A 23,355-nucleotide genomic window follows, 5' to 3' on the forward strand; every position below is an offset into this window, starting at 1 on the left:
AGTGTATATGAAGCGAGCTGCTAAATTGATAACTGTATTTGATGCTGACAGTGGAAATAAGGTTTATTTTTAATCTTCCAAATAAAACAAATGAAGCAGATTAACATTTATATTGAGATATTTTGTTTTGCTAGATCAAGTATATCACTGGTGAACCTGATCTAAAATGTCATAGAACCATGTCACAATCAATAAAGTGCAACTATTTCAAATTCAACTGGTAAGCTGATGATAATTTGAAAACATCAAAAACACATAACATTTGATCAAAGGGTGACAGAATAGAAACAAGGAATTTTCTTATCTTTAGGCACAACAAAAACATACCTGATCATGTCAGTTGTCCATCTGATAATGGAATTATTTCTCTGGGCGATCAATGTGCAACAACCCACAATACCCCTAAAACATATCAGGCAATTCTTGTTTATTTTTTGTTAATAATTAATTAATTAATAAATATTGCTTATCTAACAAAAAGAATAAAATTTTCCATTAATTAAAGATGAAATGGATACATAAAATAGGTTATACAGCCTTTACATTTTGTTAGATTTAAAAGATATTTGTATGACTTGCTTGTGATAATATACATTATTATTAGGAAGCTGTTGATACTTGTTCATCAAAACTGCAATATATTATTCAACCTATGAGTGATATACAGAATCATGTTGTAGGGTAAGAATCTAGTAATTTTTGTAATCAATAGTAATTCTTTTTTTCTTTTTTTTGAAGTAATATTTATTTAAATACATTTAGATTGTATGCATTGAGTAAGAACATGTTGCCCATCTGGATTGGAGTACAGAAAATTGACAATGTGTGGTATAAGCTAAACAGAGAAAATCTAACTGCCATAGATATTACAGTAACCACAGAAGGGGACCAATCTGGAAGTTGTATGGTACTAGATTATATTGAAGGGGATTTTAAAGGAAGAATTGTCAGCTGTGACAGTAAGTTTAATGTAAGTTTAGTTTTTAACACTTCATGTAGCCATAATGGAACAATTTGTAAATGTAAAATTTATGATAATTTAAGTTGTATGTATCATATCATTAGGTAATATGTGATGCATCACCCTTGTGTCCGCCAGGATATACCTGGATTCATCAACTTGGTAGAACTTGTCTTAAGATAAGTCATGGTCTTGGAAAGAAACCAGACTATTGGGCAGGTATGAATTTATCAAAGACAAAAAAATATGTGATAAATAATATCTCTAAGAATATTTCCAATATGATTAGTAAAGTACTATGATAGTGCTATTTCAGGTGAGAAAGTTTGTTTGAGAGATAAAACACGATTATACAACATTCCTCCAGAAACAGACAAAATACAGGCAATCTTTGATTTTGGAAAGATTGCAAATGCTAATCAGGAACTGTTAACAGGTAAGATATCATTCATGTTTTCTTCTCAGATTATTTGTTTTATGTACTAAGTTAAACTTCTCTTAATGCTAAACTAAAGCTAGTAGCCCAGTTCACTAACAACTTTTAGAGGTTGACAAATTTATTCTGTAGGTCAACCTAAACAAGTACAACTATCAAATGACTTTATAAAATCTGTAGGTTGACCTAAAATTTCCAGAGGTTGAGCCATAGACGTCCAAAGGGGGGGGGGGGTAAAGGGGTGATTAAACCCCCCCCCCCAAGTTAATTTGGCACCCCCAAAATTTTGGATTTTCAAATTTTACCCCCCATAATAAAAAAGCTTCCCTCTATGATATAAAGATTACCCCCCCCCCCCCAAATGAGCTTGGGGGTGGCGTAGGCACCCCCAAAATTTTACCCTCCCTCAAATGAAAAAGCTTGGACGCCCCTGGGTAGACCTATGTCTTTTGTGAACTAAGCTAATGTCATCCCTCACATTACTAATAAATTAAATAAAAATTTTACTAATGTTGGAGTCTAAATAAAGGTACTGTATGTTGTGCAGTAATAGGGAAAGAGCTCTCTTGGTTTAGAAGATAGAGGGAAAAAGAGTAAAATGAAAGGTTAGCACCTAAAACTAGATTTTAAAAATTTAACTTTTAGGTTGGAGAAAATATGAGTCAAATAATGAAGTCAAGGTTATCACATCAAATAATATGAAAATTATCAGTGAAGACGATATAGAACCTTTGCATGGCGGAGAGGTTAGTCCGGGACAATGGTGGATATTAAAAACATCTGGTACTGCTCCAACTTCTGCAGCAAGAGGCATACGTCCTGGTACATTTAATTGGGCTTTGTTTAGAGCTTTATGCCATTACACTGAATGTGTAACCAAAGATAACAAAGTTTGTAGCTTCCCATTCCGTTACAAAGGCAGACTTTATGACAAGTGCATTTCATTAGATTCTGAATCTCCATGGTGTAGTCTAAAAACTGATGTGAATTATAATCACATTGAAGGTACTGGTAATATTGGTGTGTGTGCTGATGATTGTGAGGTTCAGAATTGTCCTGTTGGTTTTTCATTCATTACAGGCAATTGCTATCACATGTCAGCTAGAGGTAACAGTGGAAGAGTATCTAGTGTAAGTGAGGCAGAAGAAATATGTCTTGGATTTGGAAGCAGATTGTACCAGCCAAGGGATTATGCTCTATCTGAACAATTAGCAGAAGTTGAGTCAAAGTTTATCAAACCAGGGGGGGCTAAACATTTTAGTTATGATAGTGGTATCCAGAACTCTTGGATTGCTCTGGGAGCATTTAGCACAAATATTAAAGATGTTAAACCTACAATTCAATATAATGATTTGTCAAGAGCTTATTATTTGGAGTCTGTCATAGAAGATCAAGGTTCAATTACTTCTGTAACCATTGCAGACTTAAGCAGCTACACAGACAAAGCATGTATCATGATGGATAAAGATGGTAAAATTGTTGCAGAAAAGTGTGATAGTGAATATGACTATAATAATCCATTGGGTTATGCTTGTGAGGCAAGAATAATAACAACTATCACTGATGATGAAAAAGTTTGTAACTTACCATTCAAAGTTGATGGTTCTGATGTCCTGTATCACTCATGTGTTTACAATGAAACTGAAAGATTTTCCTGGTGCCCAACAATGTTAGATGAAAATAGATTAGGATTAGACAGAGAGTTTTGTCCAGATGAAAGAGAAATTGCATATAAAGGACCCGGTTCTGGTAAAATGTGCTTGTTTCCATTCCTTCATGACAGAGTCTGGTATGGAACATGTGTTAAAGATCCCAGAGATGAAATATGGTGCCCAACTAAAATAAATCCTTCACTTATGTTTGATGAAAATGTAGATGAGTATGGATTTTGTACCAAATATTTAGCAAAATCTGGAGCTGATTGTTCAGTGAATTATGACTCTGTTGGAGGTAAGTGTATCAGAGTATCACCATTCCCAGAAACATTTGAAGCAGCTGCTGCTAAGTGTGTAAAGGAGGGGGCAACTTTGCTATCCATATATGATGATACCATAATGCCACTCATTGCTAATTATATAAATGAAGAAGAAAGCATGAAAACACAATATTTACCAAAGTATTCACCTGATTTGTCTGAGTTCTGGGTTGGAGGTGTTGTTTCAAATCAATACTGGACCTGGTTAAGTTCTGGAAAGAATTTTACAGCATATTCAAATTGGAAAGGTGGTAAAGAGAATGAAGGTTGTGTTCAGTACTTTTGCACTGATAATAACAGGCTGGCAGTAGTTAAGAAAGAAAATTATAAGTGGAAAGCAGCTGATAAATCTGCTGAAAAACCATACATTTGTGAATCTGTATGCCCAGCAGGGTTTATATGGAATACAGGGGCTAAGAAATGTCTACATGTGCAAAAAGACGAGCAAGTAAGTCATGGTAAGGCAATTCTCAAATGTTCAAAATTAGGTGGCCATCTTTTAAGTTTCAGTGAGTGTGAACAGGCTGCTGGATTATTTACATCCATAACGTCACCTGGTGAAGCAAATTCATACAATATTGGAATATTTCATGAAGGTTTGACTGACTACAATGGAAGACGAATAACAAAAACTACCAAGGATGCCCGGCCAACCATTCGATCTAATGGCTATAGTGCTATTAAAGACTGTGCAGATGTACCAGATCCATCAGGATCTGCTCCTGATATTGGTATCCTTAATATTGCAGATGATGGAACTCCTTCTATTACATATGAAGCAATAGCATCTGCTGACCTTCATGGCTATATTTGTGAAGCAAGCTTAGGATGGAAATGTCCTGAAGGTTATGTTGTTTTCATTGAAGATTGTTATAAAGTCTCTGATAGTTCACTTACCTATGTTGAAGCCATGAATGAATGTAGGAAAGACAAAGGGACTTTGCTAAAACTTGAAACAGATTTTCATAAACTGTTCATTGTTGAATATCTAACTGAAAATTCAATTACAAGTTCCGTTTGGGCTAGTTACAGAAAAGATCCAGCAACCATGACTGATTCACCTGACAAGAAATTTGACTCTTTTACCTTGCAAGAAACAACTTTGACCATAACAGGAGGTAATTTATTAAAAATATATAAAAGTTATTAAGATTTAGAATAGTGTGTGTTTAGTTGCTAATGTCGTTTGGGTGAGTTGCACCTGGACTGAACAGTCAACTTGTCAACTCAAGGCCAGACTCTTGGTCCTTCACCTCATACCCGTAGTACAGTACATTACAGACAACCAACTCTCTGTGATGCACGACCTTTGTCTGAGAAGTCCTAACTGTGCATGGTAACGAGTTGCGCCTGTTTTGGGCCAAGGCATTCCCCCTACTCTAACTATTTACGTCGCGCATTTGACATAGTAGCAGTGGGAACAATTTTTAACGTCTTTAGTTTTGAAGCGGTGTCGGACCGAGATTCGAACCTATCACCTTCCCGACGACGAGCGAGCCACGGTTGCGGGTTTATGTGTGTTTAGTTAAATATTATGTAATAATTTTAGGATCAGGTGAATGTTCTGTTTTCAACCCAACAACCAACGCTTTAGAATTCTCTGACTGCACAGGAAATAATAACTTTATTTGTCAAGTTGAACAAGTGGCACATATGGATTTTGTAGAAAAAATGGGATGGTGGCCAGCTTATGTTCATGCCATGGATAACATTACTGAAACATCAAAAGAAAAATTTGTTGGTTTCCCCGAAACACCTTTGAATCTTACTGAACTGTTCAAGCCAGCATTCTTTATAGAAGAATCATTCATGACAGACATTTTGCCAGTAACATTAACAACTTCAGCAGGATTCACCATTGGTTTTTGGATGATGCCTATTGACGATGTAACAAGAGAGCAAATTCTTATTGGAATTGATAATCAAGTATTTCTGTTATTAAAGAATGGAAAGCCAACCCTAAAACTTTGTCCAGATGAAACTTGTAGTTCTCCAGTTGAAATCATTTCACATGCTCTGCTTGAAGCTAATACATGGAATTATATTGCAATGACATATGAAACACCTACTAAAACTGTGAGAATTTATGTTAATGAAACATTTGGGCTTGATAACAAAGAAGGTCATTTTGAGATTCTTACTAATAATATTTGGTTTGGCAAACTACTTCCTGAGGGGGAAGAAGGACTCTCAATATCATTTTCAACCCAAGAAGAAGACAAGGGATACTTTGGCAAATTATCCTGTGTGCAAATTTTTCCAAAATATTTAGTCCCTTCCCAAGTATACAAACTTTCCAAGACGTGTCATGTACCAATTGATTATCCCAGAGCAAAGTCATGTGCAGAAGGTTCTCATAAAATTGGAGATTATTGCTACAAACTTATGTCAACAGCTGAATCTTTTTCCAAGGCAGAACTCAGCTGTACGGCAGAGTCGCTTCCTAGTAAGCCAGGAAGATTAGGATATCCAATTGAATATCAACATCAGCAGGTAGTGATTCATCAATCATATTTCTTAACTAAAACTTTATCTATGTCATTATTTTGATTTTATATCAGGATTTACACATTCTTGCCAAGACTATTTATGGACTGGATAACTTTTACATTGGCATTGACTCAATATCAGGTATACAACTAAACTATGCAAAATAAGTATTAACAAATCAAACAACTTTATTTTGTGAGAAAAGAAAATTAAATTTTTTATAATCATCAATTTATCATAATCAAACAAAAGTAATTTTTAAAAAATCTGCTTAGAAGCCTACTACTTATTGTATATTCATTTGTTTTGCATGTAATAGTTATTTCTTGCATTGTACTATAAACAGCTCCAAGATGTTAAAGGAAGGGGCTAAAAAAGTTGGTTTTAATCTTATATATGATTTTTTATATTCATAGAAAACTGGATAAAATACAATGCTAGACATAATTTTTCAGTATGGCTGAGAACTGGTTCTAATCCACCAGATATTAATCGGTTTCAAAGCAATACAGGAAAACAATATTTTTGTATTACCCTAGACCAGCCTGTTGGAACAATATGGAGACTAAGTGATGGCACAGAGGGAGATAAAATAAACTGGGCTGATTCTGAACCCACTGCAGATAAACATTGTGCAATCATGGATAATACTCAACATGGGTAAGTGTAGGTTAGCACCACAAGGGCTGGGGTGAAGGAGGGATTCCTACCCAGAGGTCTTTTCTCATGACACCAATTTAACAGGGTAGCCTTACTTTATCAAAGGCTTTACACTTATGCTTAAATATGTTCAAAATGAGTACCCTACCCTCATAGGGGAAAACTTGTTTTGTTACAGATAACCTGTCACAATAGAGTAACTGTCTGAAAATTGAAGTAATTATTAAGAATTATTAAGTAGTATAAACTATCATATTATTTTTTTTTACCATGTACTTATTATTCATAACAATAAGATTAACTTTTATGTAATAAAATTCACTTTATTTTCCTTTTCAGAAAGCTTAAATCAGTGGATTGTACTGAGAAATACAGTTACTTCTGCAGGTTAAACATTAACATTGATAACACTCATTAACACAACATGTAACTTAATATTGCTAAAATATGTTAGAATGTATAGCATTCTTATTTCCAATGAAGTTCATCAGCAACAGCTGCCTTTTTTGTATCCAGATTGATTTTAAAGTAATTTCAGTAATTAAATATTAAAAAAAGCCTAACTTTGTATTAGGCTTGTGGGGCCATACCTAACCTAACATTTCACTGATTTCTCTTAAAATGACTAGTGAGCACAGATAATTGAAAAAAAGGAAAGTTGGTTAACCCTGTTTTTTTCTAAACCCACCGTACCCCTCTCCAAGGGGCTCCTAACATAACCTGAGGTGAATTCTTAAGAAAACTTTTGCCCCACTAAAATCAGTTTGCCTCACTAAAATTTTAGTGAGGCAAAATTATCCTCTCTAAATTTATAGTGAGCCTCACTGATTTTAGTGGGGCAAACTGATTTTAGTGAGGCAATTTTTTTTAGAATTCACCCCTCTGGCCTAAAGTGAAATGAATTAAAAAATTCCTCAATTACAATCTATATTTCAAAATAAGAAGGTAAGGGGGAGTTTATGTGCCCTCTTATGCACTTAGAGGGAATATGTCAACATTTCACATTATTTTATTGGATATAATATTACTTTGATATTTCACAAGATTTTCATGTACTCTAATGAAGTGATACTCGCACTTGGACAAAATATCAATACTCCTTTTTCTTATTCTCTCCTTTCCCACTGAATAAAAGGACAAACTATTAAATGAGATCCATATAATGTTTTTCTTGTTGATATATTCATGTACTATATATCTATTGTTATATTTTGTATGTTTAGTGTTCCAGTAGAGTATATCCAGCCCTGCCCTGTGGATCATATATTCTACAAGGGTGCATGTTTGGCTAAAAGTAAAACTCAGCAACTCATTCATGAGGCTAAACACACCTGTGCAAGGAAAAATTTAAACTTATATCAATCAATTTAAATCAAAGTGGACAGCTTTTTAGTATATTCTCATCTATTGGGGAATCTTCACAAAAAATAGATTTTGTACTATCTAGTCACTGGCAGCATCCTAGTTTAGGAGTGGAGATACCCGGTATCATAAAAATTAACCCCCCCCCCCCCCGGGGGTATGCATCTATTTTGACTCCATTTCATGGCAACGCCCCTTAAGGGGCGATTAGTTATATTTAAAAAAAGGCTTATAGATTATTTAGGTTAGGTTAGGTTATATTGGCCCTGTAGGGGCTAGAAATATGAGAAAAGCTATTGTGAAAAATACGAAGAATCTCCCATTAAGGTGCCTTGCCATGAAAGGGACTATACCGGATCTTTTTTGTTCATAGCAAAGGATCTTGCTAATCGATGAACCAATATCATTTTCCTTAACAGGAAAGCTTTTTAGTCCTACGGTGGTTTTAGGCTCTTCATTTTCATAAAAAAAATCTGGGTATGGTTATTTTTCTCCCCTTTCATATCCCTTTGAATATAGAGCCCCTGGGTGTTAGGGTAGCAGCCGCTAGTTAATAATATTGCATAAAGTTTGGCAAGGGGTATTTTCACTGCAGTCTATCTTAAATAAGAATAGAGAAAATTATAATTCCCTGAAGCATTAAATAATGACAGACTGACAGCTGTTTTAAGTTTAAAATCATAGACAAGGAGGTGTTATTTTACCCATCAAATCTAAAGGCATGTATGAATATATCAGGTAAAATCTCTTTTCTTGTATTTATTCAAAACCATTTAATATCCAGTAGATTAGAACTGGTTCTAGCATTGTATTATAACCCGTTTTCTATGAATATAAATTTAGCCCGTGGCTGACTTTCTCACTAAAATTGTGAGGCAAAATTATCCCCTCTAGATTATTAGTGAGCCTCATTGATTTTATTGAGGCAGTGAGCCAAAAAGTTTTTTAAGAATTCACCTGAGGTAATTGTCTGGGTTATACATCTATACTTATACATTTATTGTTTAGATTGCTGTCAGTGAAACTGAATTTACAAAACATCATGTTGGGAATCAACCTGACACAAGCTAAATATTTGGATGGATCTGATTATAATGCTCAGGAATGTGATGAGCAGGGATTTTAGGGGATAAGACAAATGACTATACATTGATTTATATTCTTGATAATAATCCAAATTACCCCTTCTGTAGATTAAAATTATTACTTGGATAGTTTGAAAACTGTTAGTTTGTAACTAACAAAATATGTATTACAAAAGGATCCAAAGTTTTTGAGCCAATATAAAACTTTGGGTATGATTTTATTGATTTTATTGCTCTGATGCTAATTGATATAGACTTTAAATTTCTTTTGAAGATTCTCCACATCTTATTTTACCATTTTGTTGTACCAAATATGCTATAACTTAGCCATGCTTAAGGTAAAACACTATCATTCGAAAAACATACTAAATTCATGCTTGTGGAGGTTTTATTCCTAGTCCAAAACACTTATCACTTCTTGCAGTCTTATGATTATGACGGTGAAAATGTGAAACTTGATGGAAAGCTGTGCGCCTATCTGAAGAGAGGTATCGGGTTCAAAGCCCGCGGATTTGACTGCACAGACCCTATGGACTACTATTGTTTATGGACTCGTAAGTATTCATTTTTTTTACCCAGCCAGAAAATCGTAATACTATCACACTACAATCGCAAGCGATTTTGCAGAGCTATTGCATGTGATTTCTTGCAATATTGCTAGCAATTTGATTTGATTTCAATGATCCTATGGACTACTATTGTTTATGGACTCTTAAGTATTCATTTTATCCTTTTAATAAAATTCAGAAAATCGTATTACTATAACACTACAATCCCAAGCGATTTAGCAGAACAACTGCATGTGTTTTCCTGCAATATTGCTAGCAATTTGATTTGACTGCACTGACCCTATGGACTACTATTGTTTATGGACTCATAAGTATTCATTTTTATCCTTTTTTTAACCCAGCCAGAAAATCGTATTACTATCGCACTACAATCACAAGCGATTTTGCAGAGCAATTGCATGCGATTTCTTTTAATATTGCATGCAATTTGATTTGATTGCATTGATCCTATGGACTTTTATCCTTTTGTTATAGTGTGAGGATAACTGTCTGCTTTATTAAAGATATCTCTTACTGCTGAACTGATATGGTTCTCTTGTATTATGTAGCTTCATTAGACGTGATACTCAAAATACACTTTTTTCAAATTTAATTCCTTTGCTGGATTATTATGGATTAGGGTCAATAGCCGGATAGAAGTATAGGATTAACGTTCTTTCCCTCAATTAGTTAATTTCAATGTATTAGTGTACCTATTACTTTATTTATATAAACATTAAACATTATACATAAAATCTAAATTTTTAAAAGGTTTGGTGATTATATTTTTAATATAACATTTACATTTACCAATCTATCTATCTAGCACCAGAGTGTCCAGCTGGCTACAACCTGTACAAGCCAGAACCGGATGGCAGAACCTGCTATGGAGTTACTACAGGTAAAAAACTACAGGGATATTAAGGGATAAGACAATGGATGATAAATTTATTTACAACCTCTGTGATGGTTACTTCCCCCTTCTGTGGCTTTTATTTCTTGGTTGAAAAGTTTGAACACTACCATTTGAAACATTAATAAAAGTAACCAACGAATCTGATTATAAAACTTTGGGTACCAATGTAATATACAGTCAAATCTCCAATCCCTACGATTTAACAAAAAAAAGAGGAAAATGTATATATTATTACTTTGATTTTACACCAGATTTCTATGTACTCTAAAATAATGAAACCCTGCATCAACCCCTTTACGAGCTGAATGAGCTCCATATGAGCAATCCAAATTGACAACAAATTTTCCCCTGTCCATAGATCCACGTATTCCATATCCCACACTGCGTTCGAAGGTGCTTTGACTTTAGTGTCAGAACCTAAATTGGGACATAGTGTATTTCATTACCCTAGGTTAGGTAACTTCATTTCACTTTTCAATAAAATCTAAAATGCAGCCGTTTTTGAGAAAATTAGATTTGAAAATTTCAAGTTCAATTTTCACCCACTAGGAGTTACTGCATAATCATGACAAGAAAAGCAAAGATTATTCATTTAAAATTTTGAACAAGTTTGCTTTTATAAAGTTCTTGCTTTTCTTGTCATGATTATGCGGTAACTCCTTGTGGGTGAAAATTGAACTTAAAATTTTCAAATCTAATTTTCTCAAAAACGGCTGTATTTTAGATTTTATTGAAAAGTGAAATGAAGTTACCTAACCTAGGGTAATGAAATGCACTATGTCCCAATTTAGGTTCTGACACAAAAGTCAAAGCACCTTCATATGCACTGTGATCCAATTGTTTTATATGTCATTTAGTTTCCGAAATAACAGGGCGAAGAAGGGGGAAAACAAGCCCCTTGTCCCCATCCCTTAATATTTAAAAAAATAACTTTTCTTGGTTTATTTGTAAGTTGAGTTGATTTATTTTACGGTATGGCCACTGAAAAATCATGTATACAAACAATTTTCCACGAATATTATTATATAAAACACACAAAAAAACTGTTTTTTTAGCACATTCCTTTGGCCTATTGGGGCTAACATTTTTTTTTCATTTTAATATCTACAGAAAGCTTTCTATAAAACAATGTGATAAAAAACTATTAATTATCAATTCATATCAATCAACCAAAAAATGCATCTCATTACTTATTAAAGACCTATTGGTTTATTTTTGAATTAAAAGTGTAATTGGCTATCATAGTTTATTTTAGAATAACTGTAAAATATTAAAACACTGTGTAATTTTTTCCAATTTTCTTTATACAAAAACAAATACGAATTAGGTTAAGAGAGAAAGAGGGGACAAAGGGCAGTTCATTACACTAGTCCCTAAAGTTGTATAATAACGTTTCCTTATATTTTAGCTTAAAAACTTTGGAGACTTTGAATTTTGATTGGTTGTTTCATTAAGTTTAGTGTTCAAATATTTGTCCACTTATTTTAATCTACAGAAGGGGTAATTTTGTGTATCATCATTTGTACATCAATTTATTGGCTCATAATCCTTGAATTAGGTTAACTATAAAGGTAGACAAATATGGATATGGTTTTCCTTTACAGGGAAGGTTTATAAATATTTTGGGGAAGGTTATACAAAAATTCTATACGTACTGATTGAATTTTGTTCAGATTTAGGATTAAATCTTCAAATATGATAGTCCCTTTCGTGGCAACGCCTCTTAAGGGTCGATTCGTCTTATTTTTAGAATGTCTTTTTATAGGTTATTTTAAATCGTTTTTATATTTCCTTAAAATAAACTTCTTAGCGGTTCTAACGGTATGCGTAGTATTTTTCTACTTTTAACACAAGCCGCGCAATTCAAATTTTAAAAATGTCTGCATTTTTTTGCACACCCTTTAGGTTAGGTTAGATTAGGTTATATTGGGTTAGGTGATTTACTGATATTGTCATTCTTGATCTAATTAAGGTTAAAGAAACCATATATGAAATAAACAAGGGTCATACCTATAATTAGATGCATTAATAAATATAGAATATGTTGTTAATATGGAAATTTGTATCACGCAGAACCAGTTCTATAAAGATTTGCTTCTTTCACTCTATTCTTGACCTAATTAAGGTTAAAGAAACCATATATGAAATAAACAAGGGTCATACCTATTATTGGATACATTAGTAAATATAGAATATGGAAATTTGTAACACGCAGAACCAGTTCTATAAAGATTCGTTTCTTTCACTCTATTCTTGACCTAATTAAGGAAGAAACCATATATGAAATAAACAAGGGTCATACCTATAATTGGATACATTAGTAAATATAGAATATGGAAATTTGTAAGACGCAGAACCAGTTCTATAAAGCTTTGTTTCTATCACTGTGTTATTATTTAAACATGTGTTATAGGCATTTACAATCCTTATAGTAAAGTAAAAGAATCTTGCTAACCACTGAACTGATCGGGTTCTCCTTTACAGGGTAGCTTCTCATAGGTCCTGGGAAAGTATAAGACTATTTTCTTGAGGGGTGGGACAACCCCAACCCTCCCAAAAATGAAAAATACCTCCCCCCCAAATAAATTTTTTTTTCTTTTTAAAACTAAAATTAAAATAGTGGAGTCGACTAGCCCCCCCCCCCCAAAAAAAAAATTCCGCCCCCTGCAATTTATTTTAAATCTACAATACGAAAAATTGGTTTGATCAAACCTCTTGGGGCAAAGTCTCTAGAGGCTAGGGGCGAAGCCGCTAGTCCTTATAATAAAGTAAAAGGATGTTTGTCTGTCTGTTTGTTTGTACCAAAGGATCTTGCTAACCACTGAATTGATTGGGTTCTCCTTTACAGGGTAGCTTCTCATATGTCCCGGGAAAGTTTTAACTATTTTAGGGGTGGGTACCACCACCCTCCAGAGAGAAATATGCCCCTAAAAAAAATTACTCCATCCCCCCCAAAAAAATTTAATTAATTTTTTTAAAAACTAAAATAAAAAATGGGGTCGGATGGGGGTCGTCGCCCCCCCCCAATTTTTTTTTTACTTTTAAAACAAATCTAAATTTAAAGAAAATATATTTTGGGATTCAATTCCCCCCTCCTCAAGTGCCCCTAGAGGCCTCGAGGGGGCGTATCCGCTACTCCTATTATATAAAGTAATACGTTTTTTGTCTGTAGCTTAATAATTCTAGTTTTTCATTTGAGAGAGGGATCATACAGGTCCAGGAACCGAGGTACCGAAGGCACAAGCTAAAAAAACTGGTTTTAATCTTATGATCGTACATTTTATATTCTTAGAAAACTTGATATAATACGATGCATAGTTTTTTTCATATGGATGAGAACCGGTTCCAATCCACCGGATTCGAATGATTACAAGAAATTTACTTACAATATATAATACTTTGTCCGTTCACCTGTACTATAAGATATGATAGACATGGCCTTTTTAAAAAGATCGTCTCATTTAATGTAACAAATAACATACCACTACCGTCCGTATGTTCAGCGCTTATGTCTTAATTATAGAGCTTTATTAATTACTAGCAGCTTCGCCCCTAGCCTCTAGGGGCTTTGCCACAAGAGGTATAATTACATCTTCTATTACTTACCCAGCAGAACGAATCGCAAATTTTCGCACCTACCCAGCAGGAAAAATTTTTGCGATTAAATAACGAATTCGCAAAATTCGTAAAAAAAATGGGTGGGGGATTTTTTTTGTTTTGGGGGGGGGGTTGGGGGTGTCCTACCCCCCATAAAAATAGCCTAAAACCACCACAGGACCAGTAGTTATATTCCCTGAAGGGTAGAATCCGATTGGTTCAGTGGTTACCGAGATCTTAAGCTCCAGACGTATGGACGGACAGACAGACGGACGGACAGATAGACATGAAGCTACTTTGTATTATAGATAAATGTTGTCATCCTTGTTCAAAATACAAAATCAACTTATTATGAATTAGGTTAATTAACAGAGAAATCTCTTTTTTAATGGCCATTATCTTTTCTTTTGAATCTGCTTTGAATGAAAACAATTAATTAGGGATCAGGACAAAAATATGATTCTAAGTATTTATTCAGCTGCTAACTGCCAAGCGGCTGCACACACAGCTAATTTAAAAAAAAACATTTCTCTAAAAATGTCTGTTGAACACCGGGATTCCCCCCTTTATTTTAGAGGCTTAGGGGTATGGTTAGTTAGTTTTCCTATGTCCAACCCTTGCGGAAGCTTTAACCCTGCGGGGATTTCCAATTCCTAACATAACCTATCATAACATTCCCTTAAGTAATATAAAGTAAAATCAAGGGGTGGGGGTTGCAGTGTTCATTAGGCACTTTAGAAGGAAACAACTTAAACAACAAAGAAACTGTTAATTATGCATAGGAAATCCGCAGTTGAAGTATTTTTCTTGTGCATTAACATGAATTTGTTACTTGATCCTAACTAGTAGTGTGCACAGATATTTTTCATGGAAAAAGTAAACCTAAAGGAAGGCAAGCCTCTAAATTTCTAAAAGAGAAATATGAACATCCCCCCCCCACATGATCCATGATAAAAACTGTATAGAAACAACACTATTTAATTCAATTTATTATTTTTGGGAAAAATCAAAAAGCATTGATCTATTGAAAAGGTCCATTTTATTGTCCTGTTATATGTTTAAGTAATCCAACATTTTTTATGAATTGGATTTTATATATTTTATCTTCTAAGGATTAGACAATAAATGTATGTACATCCCCAAAGATAATAAGAAAATTGAATACAGATTAAAATCATCGGTTAAAAAGTTTAAACATTGCTTTGTATGAATCTTCCAATTTGGATCTAATAAAAATCTATGTAAAATTAATTAACTACAATGCGCTATATGATTTTTCAGCACGGACAAGGACTGGCGTTAGCTCAGTGAAAACGTTATTCATACGATATCCTATTTTCCGCATAGCATTAATAGGGTTTGGAGCCATGCCCATTGTTTAGACAATCATCAAAAATCACGACCTCGACTATCTGTAGCTACGCCTTTAAATGTCTCTAGGGAGGGTAAGGGGGGGGAGGGATTGCTTAGTTTCAAAAAAAAGGAGAATGGTATCAGCAAATTGCAAGAAAGCCACAGACATACAGATATACATCCTATTACTTTTATATAAGTATCAAAATTATGGATTTATCATTTTTGTGAAAACATCACTAAACCATTGTAAATTAGAATAATAGTAGGAGGAACTGTACTTTAAAAAAATCTAATATCCTGTGTATTATTTAAATTTTTAATAAAACTAAGGGGTCTTAAGGGATAAGACATTAGACGATAAATTATTGAATATCCCCAATGATGATAAACAAACTTTGTACACATCTAGTTTAAAAAAAACAAACAAAAATTCAGTAAAAGTACCCAAAGTTTTTCAGATAAATATTAAAATTATGTTATTATAAAACTTTGGGTACCAGAGTAATCTACAGTTCCGTGTCACCTTTCTCCCTTAATAGAAGTCTAAAGTTTTAAATCCTTATATTTGTAATTGGTAGATTTTTAATTTTTTAATTGATAAAATAAAGAATAGTTATTTCTGGTAAAGTATTTTAAACAGCTTTCTGCGGATATAAAAAAGTACTATTATAAGATTAAAACAATTTTTTTTTAGCCGAAGGCACGGGCTAAAAAATAGGTTTTTCATAGAAAACTATATATAAAATGATAGACATAATTTTCCTGTTCTAATCCACCGGATATTAATCAGTTTTGAATAAATACGAGCAATTCACTTATTTATGTTTTTCTAGCTGAGAAGAAACATACAGATGAACATTGTGTTAGCTCAGACCACGAACTTCTTAGGATGGCCTTGTCAGGTATCAACTTTTTATTCTTCTATAATTCACTTTGTCCGTCCGTCAGTCATAAATGCTATGGGGAAATGTGATTTATGCTTTATAAGAAGCACAGCTGAAACTATTTTGACAAGTATTTGGTTTTCATAAGAGATTGATAATAAGAGGTAAAAAGAGATTAAAAGAGGTAAAAAACTTAGGTTTTATTACTAAAAGCTCTTAAAATAGATATACTAAAAATGAATCAAACACTAGTTTTAAGTCAAAGATACATTAATTACAAAAGAAATTAGAAAATTAAAGTAAAACACTAAATAATATCCCCATCCCAAGGACCAAGGACCTTGTGCTGACTCTTAATTGGGTCTTTGAAATTAACCAATAGTGTTGGGAATATTAACACAGCTATGTAGCAGAAAACAATTTGCTTGCAGACGAAAAAGGTCCTTGGAAAAGGGGGGCAGGTAGTTATCTAAACTATAGATCTGTTATTAGAACTGATTACCGGCTATCTAATTAGATGGGGGTGTCGAAACCCCAGCAAAATAGCATATAAAATTATTTAGTCTTTTTTTTAACCCATGCCAATACACAGACACACATCCTGTTACTTTTATCTAAGTATACATATTTTGTAGGTGACATGAATACAGCAGCTTTTATTCTACAGCCAGATATGTATGTATAATTATTTATCTATGATATAAAGTAGAAGGATGTTTGTCTGTCTGAAGCCTAAGATCTCGATTACGTTTGGGCCGAATATCTGGTTTGTCCGGATATCTGGCCGAATACCGGATATTGAAACAATCCGGTTACCGGATTTCCGGCTGATTTCTAATGCCAGATATCCGGTAATTTGCCGGATATCAAACGTTTGTCAGATTTGTTTCTAAATACAGGATATCTGGCATTAAATATCAGCAGGATATCCGTTATCTGGCCAAATAAGTATCTGACCAACCCTAATCTTGATAGCCGCTGAACTAATCAAACGATTCAACTGTGGGATAAAGAAACATTTAAAAATATTTCTGTGACAGCTCTTACACAAAGTCACTGCAAAGATTCCCTTAATATAAAGTTTCTACAATTGCCAAAGTTTACCTACTTTTGAAACAAACGAATTGAATTAAAAAAAAATGCTTAAGATGATTGTTAATGATTTTAATTTTATTTTAGAGAAATTTATATTGATGGAGGAACAATGTTTAAAAGTGAATGGACTCCTCAGGTGATTAGTAGTTAAGGGCCCAACTATCATATTACTGTCCGCTTGTCTGTTAATCCCTTTTTTCCCTATTTTATATATATAAAACAGTAAAGTAGGGTAGCAAATTTAATTTTAAAGTATATTATTGATCCTAGAAAAATAGATTTGAAAAAAAATATATTTTTAATAAGCAGTCTTTTTAAAAGCTGTTTTAACACAATCCTTCAAATCTAAATGGGTTGTAAGGGCTTTATTGCCTTCATTGTGGCCTTTGCATGAATATTTACTTTGCAAAATCTACAAAAAAATATTTCTAAAAAGGCTAAAAATCAACTTACCATTATACCCATCTATATGAAAGGTCTTCGACTAGGAGCTTCGAAAACTTTTAGATTACCTCAAGATAAATAAGTTGTTTTGCAATTCCATTTTCTATTATATTTTCACAATATAAACGTATTTATAAGGCTTAAACTCAAAATCTTTATTTTGTTGTTATTGTCAAGTCTAACATTAACTTCCAAAAACAGCTGAATTCAGCTTTTCTTATTTGTGGATGGTTTTAAAAGCTTCAATTTTGTAAAGGTTGGCCGACCATATGATTTCAATACACCAGAGACAATTGAAGATACCTCACCTGAAAGAAGTTGGAGAAACAATGTTAAATCTTCAGGTATTCTTACCTACACAACAATCAAACATCATATAGAAAAGCACAAAAACTTATAGAAAAAACAAAAGCAATGTTTTGGTGTGGGTAATTGTTTAGCAGTGATAGCCTTCAGTAAAAATAAACAGACAAACATCCTGTTACTTTTATATAAAGATATGCTAGAAAATTATACAACCATAGTGCCCTAAACCCATTTTAACAATTTTGGATACTTCTACATTAATCGGCAAATAATTGAAGTATAAGCCTCAAAATTCAACATTGCTAAGGCCTAACAATTGAAGTTTGTTTCAGGATTAAGTGTGCATGGTGTGAAAGCCCCCACAAAGATAAATTTTGATGCTGGCGTGTGTGATAGTCAAAATACGCAATATGTTGGAATTTTCGGGGAATTTGGTACCAGGAGATTGTCCTCCAAGAAGCCAGTTGTAAAGTTGGTGATTGATAAAGAAAATATTCCACTTAAGTGGACCTTCCATATGGGAGGTGTTAATGGTGATAGTGATACTCACAGCTTTACTATAGGTAAGTTAAATTAGTTGTTGAGGAGTCTATTCTGTTCAAGTGGACCTTCCATATGGGTGGAGTTAATTGTGAAAGTGACAATCACAGCTTTACTGTAATTAAGATTATTTGCATGTTGAAATGTGACTATTCTTTTAAATAGACTATCCACATGGGCAGTATTAATGGTGATTGTGACTATTAAGGTTTTACTATAGATAAATTAAATTTGAAAACGATATGAGAATATCCCATCAAATGGATATTTAAAATGGTAGGTGTTATTGTTTACAATTAAACTCACATATTTTGGTTGATATATTATTTGTGATATATAGTGCAATATTAATTAAATATAGTGGATAATAATCTGCAAGATTTCTATTCTAGCCTTAAATTTTTTTATTAATAGTTTAGATATCTTTAGGCATCCTAAACAAATACTTTTTAATGTATTTTTTACATAATTTTGAAGTTTTGATTTGTTTCTGACACCTTTCCAAATATAGTTAGTTAGCGAGGACTTCATTATGACTTAAATTAGGGATGTCAGACCCAATTGTATTTTGTCAACTAGGTTTCTAATAAGATAGTCCCTCTATACCATTGCTCTGTTCAGGTTCCATAACAGCTGGAATAGCAGGACCAGAAACAGAAGTTCCTATGGAAGGATATGATCTGGAACAAGCAACTAACTTCACTCTTCAAATTGGTTGTGATGATAGTAAATTTTCGGTAATAATAGTTTTACATAATAAAGGACACTAATGTAAATATGTAACACAGGGATTCCTTTTAGAATTGAATTCCACAGATTGGGGACCATATTGGTTGCTCCAGCATTCTTACAACTGCATTTGGTAATGTAATGCAAAACAGACAATTTGATGTTAGATTGCATCTTGTGTTGGCCATGGTAAAAACTAAATAGCAAACAGTTATGTTGTCATTTAAGTTCTTAACAACTAGCAGTAGTAACAAGACTATCTCTGAATAAGTAATGTCATCTTAAAATAATGTATATATAGGTTAACTTTGAGAAGAATTGGTCTGGCTCTCTAGATTATGATGCCAATGTAACAGTTGTGACTGATATCACTGAAGTTCAGTTGATGGGATCCATGGATATTATCCAAGCTGGATACACGGGTCAGGTATGTAACAAATAGTGAAAGTTTAATTTTTCTCTGTATTATTATTCTCTGTATTATTATCAACAACAGCAGAAAAACCACATTTAGGTTTTGTAATTTGTTTTCAAATTAATTTCAGAATTGGTATAAGCAGAATTTCCCTTCATAGTAATTTAATTAATTCTTGAAACATTTTGGGTTTAAAGGAAGCATGCAAGAAATACCACGCTTTAACTGATGAAAGACTGCCACAAGTAGACCCAATACCCCAAATTTGAAGCCTTCAGTTTCTATAACAAAAAAGTTCTAGGCATTTTAAAATGACATTTTATGTACAATGAAAATTTTGAAAGAATTTCAATGCTAATGTTAGAAATTTTGAAATTAAACTACGTGGCCTAGAAACAAAATTATAAGCTTATTTTTGTCATAAATTTAGGTCACCAGTAACTATTTATATCTTTACAATAAAAATGCCTTGTACCGAGTGTACTGTGGCCAATCTGAAGGCTGAATCAGCTAAGCAACCAATCACATTTAAGCTTGTATTAGTTTCCACCTTTGTTTCCGCTATGATTTTTGTTTACAAATGCAATTTAAATCAAATTTTTTTCATAGATTTTTACTATGAAATGTGGTGTTTTTATTGTAAAAATGTAATTAGTTACAAGCAATCTAAGTTTCTGACAAAGATAAAGTCATAATTTTGTGTCTTGGCGACGTAATTTAATATTGTTTTTTCTTTTATGAGCATTGGAAATCTTTCAAAATTTTCATTGTACATAAAATGCTATTTTGAAATGCCTAGAACTTTTTTGTTATTGAAGCTGAAGGCTTTAAATTTGGGGTATTGGGTCTACTTGTGGCAGTCTTTCAGCAGGTAAAGCGTGGTATTTCTTGCAGGCATCCTTTAAATGATGTCACACTCATAAAATTCAACCCAGGTGTAAGAATAAAATGGCAAAGAATACTAATTAATGATAATTTTTGTTCAATTTAATTATATAAATTTATAAATTATATGATTTGCAGGGATGTATGACTTTGGCACCAAATGGGAGAGTTATTCCAAGGTTTGTATCCAAAGTGGCATAATCAAGTATTTTTCATTTTTCTAGATTCATACCTATAACATCCATTTAAGAAATTTTATTCATGCGTAGATTTTTGCCAGGCTGCCTATCCTTATACTAAAGTAACAGGATGTTTGTTTGTCTGTGTATCTGTGTGTGTGTCTGTACCGAAGGATCTCGCTAACCGCTGAACCGCTGATCGGGTTCTCCTTAACAGGGTAGCTTCTCATAGTTCCCGGGAAGGTTTATAACTATTTTTTGGGGGGGTGGGACACCCCCAACCCCCCCCAAAAATGAAAAATCCCCCCCCCCAAAAAATTTTTTTGTCTTTTTTTTTTTAACTAAAATTAAAAATGAGGGGGGGATGGGGCAACCCCCCCCCAAAAAAAAAATTTTTTCGCCCCCCCCCCAATTTTTTTTTCATTTTCCTTTAAAAAATTAAATTTGACTCTCTCCTCATGTGCCCCTAGAGGCCTCTAGAGGGCGTAGCCGCTAGTATTAGGATAAACTAAAACAAACATTTGCCATATTGGATACAATAATGTCAAGGCTTGGAGCAACCTGTATGAATGACAAAAAGAAATCTGTGTGTGAATATCAAGCCTGCTATACAATTGAGGTATATCTTAAAATTGGTATCAACGGGATTGCAACCATGGAATTGCATAAAGCAAGACTCCACCAAATGGAATTGCACTCAAACAGGATTCCACTTAACATAAGTGCACCCAAATAGGATTCCACAGTGCAATGCCAATGTAATCCTTAAATTTATAATGGATATTTCAATGCTAATTTTGTACCAACTGAAAGTGGCCATTAAATAAACTTATATTATGCAGGAGTTACTACAGCACTTTAGGATTGTAACTCTGCATGGTTAAAGCAAAAGACAAAAATAGATTTCAAGTCATATGTATTCCAAATATTTTACTTTAATATTAAATGTGTTATTGTCAATACAAACATGGGTTATGATTGATAAGGAAATTATAAACAAACTTTAAAAGTTTCAAAATCTATATTACACATTGATTTTACAAAATTTAGGGTTTTGAATGCAAGTTCCCATTTACTTACAAGGATGTCCAGAGAAAAGCTTGTATCAAAGATGATCTCTTCAGGCCCTGGTGTCCAACAAGTAAGGAATATTTTCTTTAAAGTAATTTTATGTTTGATTACAAATATCTCAAAAAAGTGTTAGATTTAAGCCATATACTGCAGTACATTGCATAGTTTAAGCCAAGAACATGCAATGAAAGAAGTTTAGGATATTTAGGTTTCTGATATTTGTATGAAATGATTAATTGTATCTTTCATTATCTATAGAACTTGATGGTAATGATATAACTGAATGGGGTTACTGTGTTGAAGATTGTCCAGTTGAAGATTTCATTCCAGTTTGTCTTCAGCCTCCACCAATACCACAGTTCCCACTGTTTGATTCTGTCCAAGTGCACTATCATTCCACTTGGTTTACGGTATGTTTATTGTCATTGGTGCAGCTCTTCTTTAACCTACCTCAAATCATAGAGGATGCTGTCCATGACACCTAAATGTTAGGTCCATCAACCTGGAATAACAAAGGAAAATAAAAAAAACTCTGTGTTGTTGAAACACCCTTGGTATTATAATATAATAAACATCTAACAGATAACCAATTCATTAATTTCAGCCCTAACAATACTTTTACTATTTATGTAACACATCATAAATAGCAGCAATAGGAACCAATAATATCTTCAATCCATAGTCAGCTATCTTCAGATACCTACATTTACATTTTTCTAGTAACATTTACTATATTATATTTTAAGAATTCGCCCTTAATAAATGATTGAAAAATGGTTCTGTAACTTTAGGAGAAAGAATGGGTCTCAAGGCTAAGGTAGATGCGTCCAGCTTGAAAGTGCCTTTAGATTGGAAGGACTGATTGAGAGAGTCATAAAAGCTTATTGAATCTTTCTTGATTTCTATTTAACTTGATGTTAGTTTACTGTTATTTTCTTCTGAAATATTGTTTCTTGCTGTTCCTGTGCTTTCTGATAATTTTAGTATGTTGTTTCAGGCTGTAAATGAAAAACCGAAGTACAAAATAACCAACACAAGAGAACGGCTTCACTTTCCAACCTGGCCATTTGATGCTAACAATGTGACAGATGATATAGAAGTGTTTATAACCAGCCTGGATGATAATGTAACTATTGCTGAGCTGTATGAAGTGAAACAAGAAAATGATACAGAGACGTATACCTGTCCTGTGGGATATATTTTCAAAGGAATTTAGTAATGCTTAAAGTGTTCATTTATCAAAGAGTAAATGGCTGTGTTACTTATTTACTAAGTATATTTGCGATAACTTTTATTTAATGAAATCTTCCAATTTTTAACATGTACAAAACGGCCTGCTTAATTGCTTCAAGATCCATGTCAGATCTATATAGGAAATAAATGTCTATAAACGAGCTCAAGTTTTCCAAGGAATATTTGTT

General features: G+C 33.3%; 1 protein-coding gene across 1 annotated transcript; it reads left to right on the forward strand.

Moving 5' to 3' along the window:
• The first annotated feature begins 784 nt into the window (after window positions 1-784).
• LOC145335332 (uncharacterized) lies at window positions 785-23,150 on the forward strand. The gene is made up of 23 exons (XM_080181068.1): window positions 785-970; window positions 1,066-1,180; window positions 1,278-1,397; window positions 2,043-4,490; window positions 4,922-5,865; window positions 5,934-6,003; window positions 6,402-6,522; window positions 6,862-6,909; window positions 7,746-7,857; window positions 9,394-9,523; window positions 10,344-10,418; window positions 16,220-16,288; window positions 16,906-16,945; window positions 17,450-17,501; window positions 18,066-18,153; window positions 18,448-18,678; window positions 19,277-19,392; window positions 19,686-19,811; window positions 20,823-20,863; window positions 21,413-21,482; window positions 21,914-22,004; window positions 22,193-22,344; window positions 22,932-23,150. The coding sequence occupies exons 1-23, from the start codon at window positions 785-787 to the stop codon at window positions 23,148-23,150; spliced, it is 5,664 nt and encodes a 1,887-aa protein (XP_080037194.1).
• The last annotated feature ends 205 nt before the right edge of the window (window positions 23,151-23,355 follow it).

The sequence above is a fragment of the Acartia tonsa genome, chromosome 13 (genome assembly GCF_053477335.1).
Source record: "Acartia tonsa isolate MP-2025a chromosome 13, ASM5347733v1, whole genome shotgun sequence".
Taxonomy (NCBI): Eukaryota; Metazoa; Arthropoda; class Copepoda; order Calanoida; family Acartiidae; genus Acartia; species Acartia tonsa.